General features: G+C 39.4%; 1 protein-coding gene across 2 annotated transcripts in view; it reads right to left on the reverse strand.

Annotated features, from left to right (window-relative positions):
- Positions 1-850: 850 nt before the first annotated feature.
- gtpbp8 (GTP binding protein 8) overlaps positions 851-19,151 on the reverse strand; it is a 30,105-nt gene continuing 11,804 nt past the window's right edge. For both annotated transcript variants that reach the window (XM_078559928.1, XM_078559927.1), the window contains exons 3-7: positions 18,202-18,300; positions 12,439-12,569; positions 10,747-10,846; positions 6,512-6,630; positions 851-1,824 (exon numbers count right to left, since the gene is read on the reverse strand). In XM_078559928.1, coding sequence (XP_078416054.1) covers positions 1,701-1,824; positions 6,512-6,630; positions 10,747-10,846; positions 12,439-12,569; positions 18,202-18,300 — 573 coding nt within the window. In that variant the 3' untranslated portion in view covers positions 851-1,700. The remainder of the gene's footprint in view (positions 1,825-6,511; positions 6,631-10,746; positions 10,847-12,438; positions 12,570-18,201; positions 18,301-19,151) is intronic.

The following is a 19,151-nucleotide window of genomic DNA, read 5'->3' on the forward strand; positions in this document are numbered from 1 at the left end:
CCACAGGCTTTCAGCATGTATCCCATTAAAACCATAAGCTGACAAGATCCCTAGCATAAAACCAAAAGTACCACTCTAATTTTGTTACATCTGTCAGGAGGCAACACACAGGTTAAGCCATTATAGGTGACAGCATGAACTACTTACTGTTGAACTTCTAACAGTTGTTCTGTGGATATTCACATTTTCCTCTTTTAAATTCACTCATGGGATGTGGGCATCACTGACAAGGCCACTATTTTTGCCCCTCCCTAATTGCCCTTCAGAAGGTGGCAGTGGGCCGCTTTCTGCAGTTTGTGTGGTGAAGATACTCCCACAATGCAGTTAGCTAAGGAGTTCCAAAATTTCAACCCAACAACAATGAAAGAATGGCGATACATTTCCAAATCAGGATGGTGTGTGACTTGGAGAACGTTTTGTAACTGTCGGCTCTGAAATGAATACCTGAGGAGAAAAAATATCTACAATTTATTAGTCTAAACATAGGTTTAAACAGATGCTTTACTTTGTGCCAGGATGATTTATTTTCATCAATGTTTCACAATACACTACTGCACAAAGTCAAAATCAATCCCATTCATCTTTTAAATGCAATGGTAAATCAACTTTATAAAAGCAGGTCTTCAGTTTATGTATTGTCCTGCTGGGGGTCCTGTGCTTGGAATCTTGTTAGGTCTGGTTGTTTTCAATGGGTTGCAAGATGGAAATCGTAAATCTGTTGGTACATTAAGACTGTGGTCTATTTGTGGATATTGCCTTGCCAGTATGTCGTGCCCAATGTAAAAATGAGGAAACAACATGAGCACTTCTCACTCCTCTTTTTGTCAAGTTTTAATTGAAACTAGCACTCTTTTGACTGAAATATATATATATTTATTCATTCATTTTTGGGATGTAACCATATTTGTTTGACCTATATATAAGGCAGTAATGTTCTTACCAACTCCTATGAAAAACAAAAATATATGAGAGTGGAATATAAGGCACCTGTAAATTTTAAGTGAACACTTGGCTGGTCAGCTGAGGAAAACAGAACGCTCAAAAGATGGTGGCTGCATTTTTTTGCTACAGTCACTTTCAGATTACCCACATGTATACCTACGAGAAACACAAACCAGGATAATTCTGAAAGATAATGTCAGTCAAAGTGATGTTACAACCATAAAAAGACTACTAGTTGCAAAGATGCTTTACCATAACTGGCATTTGAATAGCCTTTCCACATTTGAATGTAATGAGTGCATTAAGAACATCCTACCATTGGAAATAAATTTCTTTCTCTGCGTGAACATGATTACTTGATGCATATTAAAAGGTAATTTGCTGGGAAGAAGCTTTCAACATCTCAACTGTTTGAATGCTTCGAAAGTATTTTATAAAAATATGTCACAATGGAGTTTGAATAATTATAATGGAGTGAGGTTCTAGGAATTACAAAGCTGAGTCAATTTAGGGACAATACCAAGTGATGTTACTTAAATATCAATCAGATCTAGATCTATTTTCTAAACAGAAGAGATACAGTCTGCACAGATATTACACAAAGATAGAGTCTGTAATATTTCCTATGAATAGGTAATGATAATTTGGTCAAACTTAACTTTGCCTTTTAATTTGCATGTAATCTCCATTCAGTGGATCAGTACAATAAAATCAGCATTTGATATTGTAGACTCATGGTGTTGTTCTGAAATCATTTTTCATATCTTCGCAGAATTTCCCACTGATCTTAAAGAACTGGAGCTCTGCTCATTAATCTGAAGATTCCCAGTTATGTGAGCTATGAAGCATCTCAGCAGATGAATCCCAGAATAGTTCAAAGAACTGTAGGAACAAATAACACATTATTTTTCATAATGGTTCCTTAAATTTTGTAAGCTGCAAGAGAATTCTGTATCACACATGTTCTCAAGTTTTTAGACTGAAGTTTGGCACTATGGCCAGAATCTTCTGTTCAGTGAACGGGGGTGGGGCCCGCTCGCCGACATGTAAAATGACACGCGGTGACGTCAGGCATGCGTCCCGACATCGCCGCATGTCATTCCGATCTTCAGTTCAGCACGCGCGCACCAGAGTTGGCTGCGTGCCCGCTGAACTGTCAAAGGCCTGTTAAGGCTGTTAATAACCTAATTGAACTAATTGTCAGGGCTGCTCATCCAACCTTAAGGTTGGTGGGCAGGCGAAGAGCCTAGGCAGCCTTCACATTTTTCATGGAACCTCATCCACGGGCGGGGTGAGGTTTCGTGAAGGGTTTATAAATTCAATAAAGTGTTTCAACAAAATTCATAAACATACCCCAGCTCATGTGACAATGACACATGAAAGGTCATGTCTGAATAATTTTATTTATTCTTTTTTTCAATTTTTGAGAATGAAATTAATCTCCCTGAGGCAGCTTCGTGCCTCAGGGAGATTTCTGCACTCTTTCGCGTGCATGAGCACTGAGCGCTTCCGGGTGCACGTCACACTGGCAGGCCTTAATTGGCCCACCCACACAAAATGGCGGCTCGCAGCCAATCGCGGGCAGCGATTGGCTGCATACCCGCCCGCGCCCGCTCCCACCCAGCCCACCCGATGGGGAGAAAATTCTCCCTCATGTCTTTTAAACCTGAAGTTAACACTAGCCATAAAGATGACACACTAACAAGCCAGCATACTAATGCTCTAATGATCTTGAGTACAATTTTAGCCACATACCAAACTCCAATCTGAACCACTCTCCATGGGGAGGAACTGATTAATGACCAGGTAATCTCCCATAGGAAGAGAATGCAAAGCACATATACAGCAGTGATTAAATTGTTATCTGGGATACTGAGCCCCTCCACCTAAGCTTTGACCCTGACATTCGCTGTCATTTTATGTTTATTCAGGTTAAAATGGTTTTGTCGATGACATCCTGAGGCTGAGATGATTGGCCTTGAACAACTACAGACACCTTCTTTAGTGCTAAGTATGACTCTGGCCGGTGGAGAGTTTTCCTTCTGATTCCCACTGACTTCAATTTTGCCAAAACTCCTTGACGCCAAGGGCAGCCACTCTCACCTCACCTCTTGAGTTCAGTTCTTTACTTCATGGTTTGGAGCAAGGCTATAATGAGGTCTGGCGTCGAGTTGTCCTAGCAGAACCGGGAAAAATATTTGTTCCAGCGTAGATAAGGTGATAACCAAGGTACAGAAGTTTGTAACTCTAAAGAATTTGGTATTCTCTTATGTTACACATGGGTGAACATTACCCTGGTCTTTTTAAAGGCAGGTTTGAGAACTAACTGGCATATGAATAGAGTAAAGACATTGTGCCAAATCTTCCTGTAAAAATAATGGTGCTCTAACAATACACATCATTATTAATACACAAATCAGCCAGCAGATTCCTTGGATGAAGAGATATGCTGTGAATTTAGTATCTCTAGAACACACTGGTTGATTTATGCTGCTTTGCCATTTACCTCATTCAAATGGCATCTCACTCTTAGCCTCCCTATTATAAGAAATTGCTGGATTTTCACAGTAATTACCCATTAAACTTGCCGCAGATAATTATGGTTCATAGTTAATAATATAATTGTTAATACAATTTCAATCAACCATCCGGCCCAGAAAGGAAACAATTTAAATTGTTGAATCTCATTTCTGAATGTAGTAAGTAGTTCTTAGGGGTTTTAAACATTTCAAAGTCCAAGTTTTTATCCTACTTTTCCTTTGTCTATTTTTTCCTCTCTTAATTCAATCTTTCTTTCCCTTTCTGTACCCAATTTGTTTCTTATTCACCTACTATAATTTACCTTCCTTCCCTGTTTATTGGCTTCATTCCCAATTCTTAAATCTCATTGCATAAGGAGAGACATTTTTGGTCCCATCATTCACTAAGGTCTCAGATCCTCTGTTGTTCTTCCAAAGCCAATATCATCTTGCACTACCAGCACATTCCAACAAGAAGTGGAAGGGTTCCGGAAAAGTCTAACTAACGGAGTACACTACGTGATGCCCCACTCTAGCAAGATTTGACCCTGTATTGCTTTTGAAAACGGCACAAGAGAAATGTTTTATTGTTCTCTAATTTTAACAAACGTATCTGAGATTCCAGGTACATTGAGAAGTTTCTTTAAAAATATGAGTAACTGAGGAGTTTAATTATCTTTTTAAGGCAAATTCTATATTTTCTCCCCAACCGCATTGAATGTAATGAAACAGTATGTAAATTACATATGTAGTCCGAAACTTCATGCTAGTTCTCATAATTTATCAACCAAAGAGTGCTGTATACACATCCGTATGATCTAACGTTGGCCAGATGCTGCAACAGCACAGAAAATCCACTGCAACCAATTTTCTGAATTTTACATGATGTTTAACAGAATAAAGCACACTCTACAGAGGCAAACAGTTCAAAGTTTAGACTCATAATTTTACAATCCTGATGGCTTCTGTCCAACTGATCTAAATTGGTTTCAGTGTGCCAAGAATGGTGATTCTTGGTATTTCATTCATACGAAAACATTTCTCCTATAAGCTAAGGAGGCCCCATGTTCAATCCCTCTTCTGTTTTTGCTAATCACAGCCAGAGGAACATCAACTTGCATTTATATAGCACTTTTAACAAAGTAAAAGATTCCAAGGTACTTAACCGAGGTGCCAAACAAAATCTAATACCGAGCCACATAGGGAGATACTTTGGCAGATGACCAAAAGCTTGGCCAAAGATTTAATTAGATGTAAGGGTCGTCTTTTGGAAAAGAGAATAAGAGACGTGGAGAGAGTTAGGGAGGGGATTCCAGAGCTTGGAGCCATAGCGGCTGAAGGAAAGGCGATCAATGTTGAAGTGATTAAAATAGAGGATGCTCAATTGACCAGAACTGGACAAGTACAGGTAACTTGGAGGGCTGTAAGGGCTGGATAAGATTGCAGATATTGGGAGGAAAATGCCAAGGAGGGGTTTGAAAACACGCTGGGAATATAAAAATTGAGACATTGCTTAACTGGGAGCCAGTGTAGGTCAGTGAGCACAGGGCTGGTGGGTGAACAGGAATTAGTGCACAGTAGGACATGAGCAGCAAAGATTTGAATGACTTCAAGTTTATGGTGGGTAGAATGTGACAGGCCAACCAGGAGTACATTGGAATAATTCAGTCTAGAGGTAACAAAGACAAAGGTGAGGATTTTAGAAGCAGATGAGCTAAGGCAGAAGTGGAGTTGGGCAATGCCATGGAGATGGAAATAGGCAGTCATCACGATGGCTTGGGTGCATGTGGAAGATCACCTCGGGGTCAAATATGACAGTAAGGTTGTGAACAGTCTGGTTCAGCCTCAAACAATTGGTCAGGGAGAGGAATGGAGTCATTGGTTAGGGAACAGACTTTGTGGCAGCAAGTGAAGACAATACCTTCGGTCTTCTTAATATTTAGTTGGAGGAAATATCTGCTCCTCGATGTACTCAATGTCGGACAAGCAGTCTCAGAAGTTAGAGACAGTGGAGGGGTTGAGAGAGACTGTGATAAGGTAGAGCACACAATATAGAGACTTATGTCCTGTTTTGAGATGACATTGAGTGGCAGCAAGCAGTAGATGAGAGGTCCTGATGAGAGGATAGATCCCTGGATGACACCAGAGATTAACAGTATGGGAGTGGGAAGAGAAGTCATTGCAGGTGATACCCTGGCTACAATTGGAGGCAGTTGGCATTCTACAGCTAACCCCAGAGTTTGGGAGACCCCATTGGAACTAAGCGTGAATGAGCATCGAATCCCTCCCCCATGACTAAATAGGCCAAGTCTATTGTCAAGGTTCACACTGGAAAAATGCCTACTTGGGACGGAAGAGAGAAAATGAGTGAACAAGTGAAAAAGGAAGTAAAGCAAAAAAATCTCTGTTCTAATGGATTTTGCTGAATTCTATTGAAAGTTCTGAAAAATTGGTGCTTCTGAAATTCTATAATCAGTGTGATTATGGTTTAACAAAAAACTGAAAGATAAACAAACATTATACTCAAGTAAGCAACCATTCCACATAGCTGTAGTTACAGCTGCAGGTTCCAATGGTGATTGATATTTCCATCTACCATGAACCTCTCTACATTCTTTTGAGTGTTTCAGATTTGCCCTGGAAGGGGGCAGAGGAAGGGGAGAAATAATCTGACTTAGCAATCACACTTTCTGCTGATTTCTCATGAAGCAACCTAATTTATAACAATAGTGGAGCTGATATTGGGTTATTCCATACAACATGTAAGATAAGTATTTAAGGGATGAAGAACTAGAAGGGCATGTTGATTGAATGAGGAGCCTCATGTGGACGATAAGCACCCGTATAGACCTGTTGGGTTGAATGGTTTTCTTCCATGCTGCCAATTCCAAATAACATGGCCACCCACAACCCCCTCCCCCACCTCCACTGAAGGATAATTTGCAGCAAAAGAAACAGAAAACAACGCAACCGTTTGTTTATTTCTTCCCTCCAAATATCTTTGCAACTTTCCTATGGAGTTTGAAAAGAAAATTACATTTTTACCATACCTTACAAGGAAGAGCTGAGGAAAACACCCTGAAGTTTGTTTTTCCATCACTTCTTGTACTCCGAGAATTATCTTCAGCAGGTTGCCCTGCTGAGGTCTGTCAATCTTCGTTAATACAAGCTGTTGTGAACATAATAGAAGGAGGCAATTACTGATTACTCTAAGGATGTAATTTTACCAGCTCTATCATTATTATTTCACATGATGTGCAAAATGATTTTTTGAAGTGCCCATCAGTCTGCCAATTTGTCTGTTTTAATGACTTCCTGCAAAACAAGCCTGCAATTTTATAACACAAGTAAAAACAAATCTGCATTTTTATGTTGCTTGCTGTCAAAATCAGAAAGCATATTGACAGCCAGTGTTACATGTTCAGATTTTATCAACAAATGTTGTCATGGAGAGGCATGTTGGGCTGTTCAATTTCCTATCTTCAATGGCCCTTTACAGTTACAACGGAGCTCTTAGATGAGCTGCAGAACAATAAGAAGCTGTACTTAAATTTTATTCATTTTTAATTCATTTCTTTTTACAATTCATTCACTTGGATTTGTTCATACATGTTTTAGAATTGTGAGTAAAACATTCGGACAGTGATTCAAAACTAAATTTAACTTAAAAGCATATTTAGTTTTGTAATGATGCTAAGACCTCACACTATATATTTATGAAATATGTACATATATATATATATATATATATACATATACAATATCAGCATGGTTACTTCTAAGACATTAAAAAACTGGACAAAGGCTTTAAAAAGGCTGAAGCTATATCTGCCTGTAATACTGAACAAAAGGAACGTTCTAGCAGTATCAGAGAAGCTGGCATCTCGTTATCTCTGAAGAGACGCAAATGACACCTGTGACTGCAGAGATCAAATTCAAAGGGAATTCTGCAAAGACCAGCTTCATTTCATAAGCCATCGGAGTCTACCAGTCTGGTAGGACAAAGGACCCTGCAACCTCCTTTGAAATTCTTAATGGTCGAAACATTAACAATCTCAAGCTTCCAGACAAAGGAATATAGATCCTTTGCCAAAACCAAAGTGGACAGGTCAGAGTCATGTGTCATGACCCCCTAGCTGGAGGAACCTGAAATACTGCCTTGCTGCACTGCCTTTCAGTCTGCCATCTTCCATTTAGCAAGCAGCAGCTCAGAACAAGGGCTCAGTCCAGGTGAATGCCTGGCCTCCATCTACACTGTTCCCACTGGGACTTCTGAACTTTTGCACCAACACCAACAAGAATAATTCATCTCTACATGCCTATTCCATCGTAGAAGTCATCTTTTCTGAAAAAGTGAATTATCAACCATCAGTCTGCAGCCTGCCGAACTCTGTGAAGGAATACACCATTTGGACTTTGATTCTGGAGTCTGGACTCACGTGAAACAATAACTCTTTGTGGTCTTTGCCCTATAAATCTTTCTTTCTCTATCCCTCTTTTATCGTATGAATGCACCGGTGGCTACGTAATGACAGCACCACCACCCCCCACCCTTGTGTTTTGAGTGTGTACAAATAAACTAACCCTCTGAGTTTACCCTATCTCAACTTTGCTATGGGGTTATTAATAATAATTGGATCACATCAAAACCGAGGGGTTGGCAAATACGTCACTGCTTATAAAGGAGGAAATCAAAGTGAAAACACCTTTCTGTTTACAGATGGGTGGTGAGAGGAGAAATCAGGGCTTTTAAAATTAAAACGCTTCCTATCCCTAACAGTTTCAACAGATTATGCATATCAACGGTTATCTTCTTAACTAGAGACTCAAAATTAACAGCAAATCAGAGTAAGGATTACTGTGATTGATAAAAAAAATTAGCCCTATGCATAGGTGTGACGTGGCGTCCTAAGCACTTGCTAGCAGTGTCAGAACATCTAAAGGGCCTAACTAGAATCACAGAATGGTTACAACACTGAGGAGGCTACTTGGCCTGTCAAGTCCATGCTGGCTCTCTGCAAGAGCAATTTAGCTAATCCCACTCCCCCGTCCTTTTCTGCAATTTTTTTTCTCTTCAGTTGCTTATCCAATTCCCTTTAGACAGCTATGAGTGAATTTGCTTCAACCACACTCGAAGGCATTGCACTCCAGGCCCTAACCACTTGTTGTGTAAAAATGTTTTTTCCTCATGTCGCCTTTGGTTCTTTTGCCACTCACCTTAAATCTGTGTCATCTGATTCTCAACCATTCCATCAATGGGAACAATTTATTTCTATCTACTCTGTCTAGAATCCTCATGATTTTGAACACAAAATCTCAGATCTCCTCTCAATCTTTTTTCTAAGAAGAATAGCCCCAACTTCACCAATCTATCCATGTGACTCATACTTTGAACCACTCTCGTAAATCTTTTCTGCATCCTCTGCCTTCACACCCTTCCTAAATTCCAGTGCCCAGATTTGGACATAATACCGAAGTTGAAGCAAAGTCAGTGTTTTATAAACTTCCTTGTTTTTGTACTCTACATCTCTATTTATAAAGCCTGATCCTATATGCCTTTTTAACCACTTTTGAAACTTGCCCTACCACCTTCAATGATTTGTGCATATATCCTCAGATCTTGCTGTTCTTGTATCCCTTTTAGAATTGCACCTTTAGTTTATATTACCTTTCTTTGTTCTTCCTATCAAAATGCATCACTTCACACTTCTCTGCATTAAATTTCACCTGCCACATGTATGCCCATTCCACCAGCCTGTCCATGTCCTCTTGAAGTCTATCACTATCCTCCTTAAGGTTCACAATATTTCCAAGTTATGTATCATTTGTAAATTTTGAAATTGATCCCTGCATATCCAAGCTTAAGTTGGTCATTTATTTCAAGAAAAGCAGTGGTCCTAGTACCGACACCTGGAGAACCCCAATATATACCTCCCTCCAGTCCAAAGAAACAGCCATTTACCACTACTCTCTGTTTCCTGTCACTCGGCCAACTTCGTATCCATGCTGCTACTGTCCCTTTTATTTCATGGCCTTCAACTGTGCTGGCAAGTCTCCTATATGGCACTTTATCAAACACCTTTTTGAAGTTCATATACATCACATCACCGCATTACCCTCATCAACCCTCTCTGTTACCTCAACAAAAAACTCAATCTAGTTGGTTAAACACCATTTGCCTTTAACCAATCTGTATTGGCTTTGCTAGGAAACAATTATTTAAACATAGCTAGCATCTGAACGGGAAATAGTTAATACACTTTGTTTAAGCCATTTTCAGCATTATTTTAATTTAAAAACATATGTTTTGCTCGTGATCTAATGAGCATTTTTGCAACTTTAAAATACTTTTTGGATCACTAAAAATTTTATTGCAATAAATGTTATTACAATGAAAACTTTGATGGCAATAAATAAAGATATAGGATTCAATTTTCCTGCTTTTTCACCTGGAGAACACTGGTTTCCAAGCTGTAAAAAAGGGAACAGAGACCCATTATATCACGTGTTGTTGGCCATGAATTTCCATGGCTGCCCCAACAGACACAGTTCAAATCTGCATCTAAAAAGGCTCAAGCCCATCACTGTGGTTTAAGTAAGTGGGGCAGGGGAGCCATCTCTTGATTCTGTTTCCTAAAATTATGATTGTAGCATGGCTATGGCATGTCAAGAAACAGAGGCATCCTGAAAAAGCTGGCATTGGGCGTGCACCTGGAACTTCCCTCAGGGCGACAATGCTTATGATATACCCTTGGATCATGTTAATGACCTAAGACATACACATCAAGTGCACTGATCATGTCCACTGCTGGGACATTGTGGCTGGCTGTAGGAATATGTAATGAATGGATTCGGTGTGTCAAACGCAGTTATGTAGATACATAGGGTTAAACTTCACGTTAAACTAAGCCGAGCGCTGATGGTATCTCACCAATCTGCACAGTGAATCTCCATTTTACTCCCTTCTCTTATGGAAGGGATAGACACTAGAGAGAACACCAGTATAGATTGGGTTTGAGTTCCAAAGGTGACAGGACAAACTGCTAACCTATTGTGACATCCAACAATTATAGATAATTGCCTGGCAGGCCAAATCCATTGGAGAGGATTAAGAACGGGGGCTCAGAAATAGAAGAAAGGATCAAGTTGCAGAGGAAACGTACTCAATGAGCAGCCATTTCAAGCTGGTCTGTTCTTGCGTTAAGGAAATGCTATGTGAATGAAATCCAAAGGGAAGAAGAATGGGAAAAACAGGCAAATTAGGCAGCAGGAATGTGTTACTTACAACATATGGAATGCCAAATTCCTCACACATCTCAATTGCTATTTGATCTGCTTCTTGGATTCCTATTGAAGCATCCAAAAGCAAAAATGTTCTCTTTAAGCTGTGGAAGAAACAAATGATCTATTCAATTTTTCACACTTTAATAACTTTTTTAGGTGCTGGATAATGTAACAATCTTTTCCACTTCTGCTATGAAGTGTTAAAAGCAAACACTTCCACATCTGAGTTAGATGAAGAGTAAAACTAACAAGAACACAAGATGCAGAAGGCCATTCGGCCCAACTTAATTCATCCATCCAGAGACTTTACCATCTCTGCACCGCACCATCTAATTGTTTCTTAAATGATTCCAGGGTTTTTGTTTCCAACAATTCTGCTTATGAGTGATGTTGATCCTTTGGGTGAAAAAGTTCAATACTTCCTACCATCTAACCAGTTCCTTATCCATTGGCTCACTGAGCCTTGGCTCAGTGGGAGCACTCTCTTTTTAGATTCTATTCTATTCTCCCCGTTTTTCTGTCTCCATCGCATATACTCCTCTCTACTGTAATTGACAGGTCCTCTACCATGTATGGTCCATTTCCAGCAGATTACCCCTTACCCTCCCTCCCTTAACAACAATAAGGTTCCCCTTGCCCTCACCATCCATGCCACCAACCTCCACATTCAATGAATCAACCTCCACTGGTGCAACCTCCACTGTGATGCCATCACCAAACACATCTTCCCCGCCCCTTTCAGCTTTCTGAAGGGACCGTTCCCTCTGCAACATTCTGGTTCACTCTTCAATCACTCCTAACAACCTCCTCCCCATCCCATGGCACGTTCCGATGCAAGGGTAGGAGATACAATCACCTCCTCCCTTCCCATCACTAGTGGCCATAAACACTCCTTCTTTCAATTTAGCATAGTGTACTGACTGCTCACAATGTGGTATCCTTTACATTAGTGAGATCAAACGCAGATTGAGCGATTGCTTTATGGAACACCTCCATGCAGTCAGAAAGTGTAATCCTAAGCTTCCGGAAGCCTGTCATTTTAATTGTCTGTCTCGCTCCTGCGCTGTTCTAATGAAGTTCAGCGTAAGGAACAACACCTCATTCTTCAATTTGGTACTTCACAGTCTTCTGAACTCAACACTGCATTCAAAATTTTGGGTCATAACCACTGTTCCCATTTTGTTCAGACAGCAGCTGTTACTAATGATTCTGCAATTCCCATTTACACCTCTTCTACATCCACTTTGTTTTTCACTTGTCCCATCGCCATCCCCTTTTTCCTCCGCCATCATCCCTTTTACCATTAAATTTCTCCCGCCTTTTACCCTATCGTAGGCTTTCCCTTTTGATCTTTCCTCCACTTTGACCCCCACCCCACCCAACCTTTCTCTTAGCTCCCTAAATGGTTAGAAACACTTTGATCACTAATTTCTTTTAGCTCTGGTGAAAAACTCTGCTTCTCTCTCTTCGCAAATTCTACCTGGCCTGCTGAGTGTTTCCAACATTTTCCATTTTATTTCAAATGGACAAAATGAACACATCTGATTAAGTTGTACATGACTCCTGAGGAACCCAGTGATCTGCACATTTACTTGGAACATAGCTTAGAATTTATAATTACTGAAATATTGAACAATTATACAAAAGTTGGAATAAAAGAAAATGAGTAAAATGGAGACCATTTGGCACTTACTTCTGTCTTGCCTGGAGATAGCTTTCTACCATTTCCACAAAATCAGAAGGTGCTCTGTATCCATAACCAGGCATGTCAACGACAGTAAATGCCTTACCTACTTTAAAGAAATTCATCTTCTTTGTGTGTCCCTAAAGTAAGATAACATGGAGAGGTTAACTCATGAATCAATGGAAGCCTCATTACTGCAGTGATACATTATTTGGAGCTCATTGTTTTTCTTACAGTTTACAAACATAGTCAAGAATCAGCTACCTAGGAAACATGTTTTTCAATGTTATTGTTCTGTTTCAACCACATTGTGCTGTGCTGATTAGCAAAAACAAAAATCACTTCTAGTTCCTTGAAACAATGAGGAAAGGCACATAAATAAATGTTACACCAAATTATGAATTAACTTTCAAATAAATTGGGGGTTTGTATAATTGATCACAAGTATTTGGAAGCATTTGTCATAAGAACTGAATTGAAACCCACTAGAAATGAAAATGAAAACGTTATTGGGCCAGAATTTGCTGGAGTGACACATACTGTGGCATGGCCCCGTGAGTTGGATATCTTGATTCACCCTCCCAGCTTTTGCACTTCTAGCATTTTGCAGTTGTGATTAACCTTTTTTTTGGAAAATCTGAAGGACACTGAATCTTGGACATTCTTCCTCCTAAGTTATTTTTTAAAAGTTTGCAATATTAATTTAGGCTGTGAATATGTCATTCTTCAAAAACCCGTGGGTCAAGATAGATGTCCAGCAGGGAACACCTGGAGAGGGAAGAGATACTTTGTATATCTAAGTTAACAAAGAACTGCTGTTGCCAGGCCAAAGGCTCTTGCTGATTGGTTAAAAACACCTGGCCTAAGAGAAGTATTCACTGAACATGTTAGTCTTTAAAACTCTGAGGCAGTGTGTGTGTGGGGGTGCCTTAGAAGCAGCTGCAAGAAAAAGACTCCTGGTCAGGCATGTGATGGAAGGAAATCACTATCCACAGCTCCAGGTTGCAGCATGCTTGTAAAAGTGTATCTTGCCACAATATCTCAGACTCCTTCGGGTGCCAGTTGGTTTAGTTGGCTGGACAGCCAGTGTGGATCAGATTGGTGCCAAAAGCACGGGGTTCAAGCCCCGTTCTTGTTGGGCTGGATTTGGGACTTGCCTCCTTGTCCTGTCTGCGATGAGGTCACAGCGCTGTGGGTCCGATCTGCCTACAGGCAGACAACTTAAAAAGAAGAAACAATTTACTACCTGCAAACTGAAACTTCAGCTTCAATTGTTATCTTTCTAGCTTGCAAAGCCGAGTGGCAGTCAGAACATAAATCTCATCATTAAGAGGGTCATTATGCTGTTAAGTGTCAACCCTAACTTTCTGCAATGAGTTTAATTTGCTTTAAAATGCAAATTCAACAATTTCTTGAAATTCATGGGGAAAACTAATGGTGAGTTCCTGTTTTTCTGAGGCTAATTGCGGAGTGCTGCAAGTCATCCAGCAATTTTCCTGCGCCAGAGATTATTGGATTTTTTATGCACTAACAATGGCTTGTGCCACAAACTTGGCATTATTTGCCCAGAAAATTTTGTGTACTAAAATTAGAAATGACTTACAGAAACTGTTAAACAACTATACAGATCACCACTAAACAAATAAAATGTGTTAGTAAATAAAACATCCATTTGATGGATGTGATGGTGCAGCACATTGGAAAATAAAGCAGTGTCACAGAGCATTAGGAAACAGGTTCCTTCCGCACACCATCAAACTGACAATCTTAAAAGTGTTTCTGGCTGGGAAGGCAACAAAAAAAATCCAATTTCAATTTTCTTCTGAACAAGAGTTCATTTTCCATCTTCAATTCACTTTCCATCATTCGTTGTAGCAAATCAGCTTTCTCAATTCAAGTTGGTTTTACAGCTTTTCCATATGCTGAGTTAGAAAACTGTATACTTGGTTTGGTTTGGTTAACTTTGTCAAGAAATATCATTGATTTCTGACATCCTCCTGGAGTCAACATTCCCTTCGTTCTTAACATCATACACTACATTGTCATCAGGGTGCTGGCCTTTCAACACCGTCTTTGAACTACTCTGTTCAAGTTTTAACTCCTGATCTCCATTCTCTTTCATGGATGCAGGTCTTTTAATGTCCAAATCTGTAAAGAAATTTTAGTTAGCCATACAGCTTAACTATCCTCCTCCTGTTTAAATGCAGGATTATTTTTATCTTTAAGTTCGTTCACATGATTAAAACTTTGTGTTCTTCTCCAGGGGATGCAAGTTTAACACTGCCTCCTTGGCTGTTTTAAGAACTTCATTAAGGTTACTTTGATGATCAGGTAAAAAAAAACTTGATACAATTTTTTTGTCAATTCATAAGTTCTTTTAAATTAATTTTGTTTTTCATTTTCCCACTCAGCACGTTCTTTCTCCAAATCTTTTCTCCCAAGAGAAATTGCTTTGTTATTTTGGAGTTTTAATTTAGGTTCAAGGACACAAATCCTTCCTCGTAGCTCGACGGTATCAGTATCAGTTACAGCTGAGTCATTTGGTTTTAAAGCAGTGCATTCCTTTGTTCCATTATCAATTTTGAGTGCTACTGCTATCTGTTTGACACCTCTTGCTTAGGATCTTCCAACAGGTTTAATTCAGACAGCTTCAATTCGTTTCCAGTTGCTATTAACTTTGTTGTCAGTCTGATGTTTCATCATTCCTTTAACATCAGTAGTCTGAGCTTTTGACATAACTTTGGACACAACTTCAGTTGAAACAGTAATTTCCATAGCAGGGTTACAGAAAGCCCTGGATTTCTGTACATTATTTGATTTCTCTTGTACATTTTCAATTTCAAAAGTCTGACATCACTGGAAACAGCAGCACTTTATCTCCAGCGAGATAACTGCCTAATATAAAATCAACACCATCAATAGATAACTTTGATACAGTTCACACACTTACAATAGTGGAAATTAAACTACATTAATACTTTTAATTGGTACATTCTTAAATAGCATACCTTCTGGAGGGAGTTTCCCTTCATCTATCACCATCAGTGATTGAGCTGACCTTGTACCTCTAAGAATATTAATTTGTTTGCCAGCTTTATCAGACAAAAATGTGGAGATTTTGCCCTTGAACACAAAATTCTTATAATCCTCTATGCTCTGGTCTTTTCCAATAATAAATACATCCAAAGCTATCCATTTGCCATAAGTGTCACCTACTGGTACAATATTTTCTGCATTCATGCTATGCAAGCCCACAAATGCGACAGTTTTGGCTCTTAATTTCCAACACTCTGCTTTGACATGTACCCTGTTATGACAAAAATAATATGTTGGTCCCCCTGAATTATACTTATCTTCCACAGTGAATTTCTTACTACTCTGAGGAGGATCTGTCTTTCCTGCTATCTTCCTCACTGTAACCAGTATTCTGGTAATTATCAGATCTCCTATCTCTCCAATTTCTATCTGGGTTTGCAAACAATAGTCTGCTGCCACTCATGTATTTTTGAGACAGTTATTAGCCATTATAGCAGCTGCTCTTATTTTAGGAATTTAATGGTGTTTTAGTTAAGATCTTATTCCTAAAGGGAAATAATTTTTAAAACCTTCCATTAACAAACTACCTCTCTTAAGGTTTTCAAATCTTGCTCAATCTTCATAGCCCTATGCCACCAATGAAATATCATTTCCTTTTCTCTAGCAAATTCCACAGAAGTCTGACTCTGTCTCTTCCTTAAATTTCTACACTTTTGCCTGTAAGCTTCTGGCACAACCCGTGCTGTGAGAACAGCATTCTTCACTGTATCACAATCACTAGCTTGTATATCTGAAAGAAATGAGCATATTTCTAATGCTTCCCCCCTAACACACTTTGCAATAAAACTCTCCAACTTTCCGGCAGCCATTGCAACTTTGTAGCAATTTTCCCAAATGACAAAATGCATTTCAACTCCTTCCTCACTGAATTTAGTCACTGAGTGAATATTCTTTGCCAAATCAAAACTAGGAGTTAAATCTGAATCATTGTCAAGTTTACCTGTTGCTCCTGTCAGGTAATCTAAGCTTTTCTCTGCCAGGGTCAAATGGTTTCGCTTCTTTTTCTCTCCGAAATTCAAGGTTTTCCCTTTCTAATTTTCTATTTCTCTCTTTGAAACTCTATGTTTTCTTGCTCTTTGAATTCAAGTTTTCGCATTTCTCTTTCTTTCTCGGATTCAATTTTTTTCATTTTTTCCCCAATTGCAGTTATTTCATTTGCAAGTGAATCCTGGCTAACGTAACCTGAGTGTTTTCTGGATTACTCTTTTTTTTTCTCAAGGTTCAGGTGTTGAGCCAACACTTCAACAATCTCTGCCTTTGTAGCGCCTACTTTTAAATCTATTTCTAATTTTCCTGCACCCACCTTAAATATAACTTTTGTTAAAAGTTGCAAGCCATTCACAGGCAGGTCCTCCTTTTCGAGAAACGCTTCAGCAATATAAGTAGCCAATGTTAACTTTTCACGGAACAAAAATAACTTTGCAATCATGTTCATTTAAACTCTGGCAAATTCCAGTGTACTAGTCCCAGCTTCTGGATTCGTACCCCACCAAAGCCCCCATTTGTTACAATCCCTGTAGAGACTGATAACTTTCAAAAAGATGTTTGAATTCCAAGTGACCAATTTAAAAGGAATTGCACGACAAGATTTCAAATTTTAGGACTTTTACTGTAACAAACTAAAAGCAACGTTGACTAAATATTACTTAGTAGGCAACTAATATTCAGAAAAGATAACCCTTATTAATGTCTTAACATGACCGATAATGCCATGCCACATATATATACTTTATAGCATGCTTTCCACAGAATTTTCAGGAGACAATCGGCAACTGGTGGAATTTAATTCAATAAACAAAATCTGGAATTAAAATGCTAATAATGGTGACCATGAAGCTATCAATTCTTTAGGGAAGAAAATTGCCATCCTTACCTTGTCTGGCCTACATGTGACTCAAGACCCACAGCAATGTGATTGACTCTTAATCACCTTCTGAAATGGCCTAGCAAGTCACTCAGTTTAAGGGCAATTAAGGGTGGGCAACAAATACTGGCCTTTCCAAAGACACCCACATCACATGAAATAATTTTTTAAAAATCTGCTTTTGCTTTTGGGTGTTGAACCCGGCACATGCATTTCAATAACGTTTGACCTGGGCCCCTGGTCCTCATGGTGACCAAGCTTGTGGTGGGGCATAACTCGTAGCAGATCACATAACTCTCTTCATTACTCTCGTTTACCTTGAATTACTTTGGACAGTAGACTGTCCAAAACATAATCATCTTATAAAACCTTTCATTCGTAACAATGCTTACTGGAGAAGAAAGAGGGGTTAACAAAGTGCTTTTTGAAGAGAGGTCATGACAGTAGTATTGAAAAAAAACAATGCCTGGGAGCCATCCACAAAGTCATAGTCCTGGGCAAAGAAGTCCTTGAGGGCATTATGCTAACAACAGGTGGAGCTTTTGGAAGAGATGAGGGTGAGCAGCAGGAAGTGAAGATGGGAGAAAAGGTACAGATTATTGGGGGAACAAGTTAAATTTAGCAGGAGTGGTATGGGATTGGAAGGGGATTAAGGAAGGAGGAGGAGGTGTGTCTGAAGCACCTCTGATTTTGAGTGAGGACATTTATGAGCTCTTCATAGATAATGTCAGTAAATAATGATATGTATACAGTGATTATCTGAGGTAATGTAAGTGTGCAATGCCCGAAGTCCAAAACGCACAGATACTCACAGGACTTTTTGAAACTCTAACTTCAATACCAGGAACCAGGGAAAACAAGGATTTTATCAATGAAGACTTTCCCACGTTACTTCTGCCTATAAAACACACCTGGAAGGGGAAAAAAAATGTTCATGTCAAAAATCTGAAATTTCTGATATTTTGATAGGGTACAGGGTAATGCAGAGGCTTGGAACTTGTGGTTTCAACTTGCCTACACAGAGATCATCACTTTCATGGTTTTAGTCAAAATTAATCTCATCCCCAATCAATAATCAATACATGAAGCTATTCTGAAAGTTGATACAGTTCGCATTAATTCCAACACCAACAGAAAGATACAAGATGTGGTAATTTGGTGAACCAGCACTCCCAGTGGGAGCCACAATCAGAAGGAGAACACCTCTGCTTTCTCAGGGGGTAAATTCCATGTCTGTGCTGACCTCTGGACTTGATTGTAACCTCCATTTGTGTCTTTTTCTTTCTGCTGAGACTCCATTCTTTGCTCAATTGCCTCTATTCCAGGATCTGGCCTTCTGCTCCTCCACTAGCAATTTTCACCCTACATTGAGCTAGCTCTGATTCATTAGTGCTGATTATCATTTGTTGGATTCAGCTCCTAAATGATTTCTTCGTCCTGTGCCCATCCCACCGTTGCAAAAAACCTCATCCATGCTTTTGTCAACCCCATGCTCAACATTTCCAGAGCTCTCCTTGCTGCAATTCATGTAGAAATTTGCTACCTGTATCGTATGCTCCGATAGTAAGTCTCTGTCACCAGTCGCTATCCACTGGTTTTCGGTCACCCAGCAGATTGATTTCAAATCTGTGTCTATGTTGGAAGTTTCGCCATATCATTATTTGATCCGATCACCTCAATTTCCTCCAAACTTGCTGAAGCTCACACCTTCCACTTGAGTCTGGAATGTCCACCTTCCCTCTCTTCCACCATTTGGTTGCAG

Source organism: Cetorhinus maximus, chromosome 16, assembly GCF_964194155.1.
Source record: "Cetorhinus maximus chromosome 16, sCetMax3.hap1.1, whole genome shotgun sequence".
Classification (NCBI taxonomy): domain Eukaryota; kingdom Metazoa; phylum Chordata; class Chondrichthyes; order Lamniformes; family Cetorhinidae; genus Cetorhinus; species Cetorhinus maximus.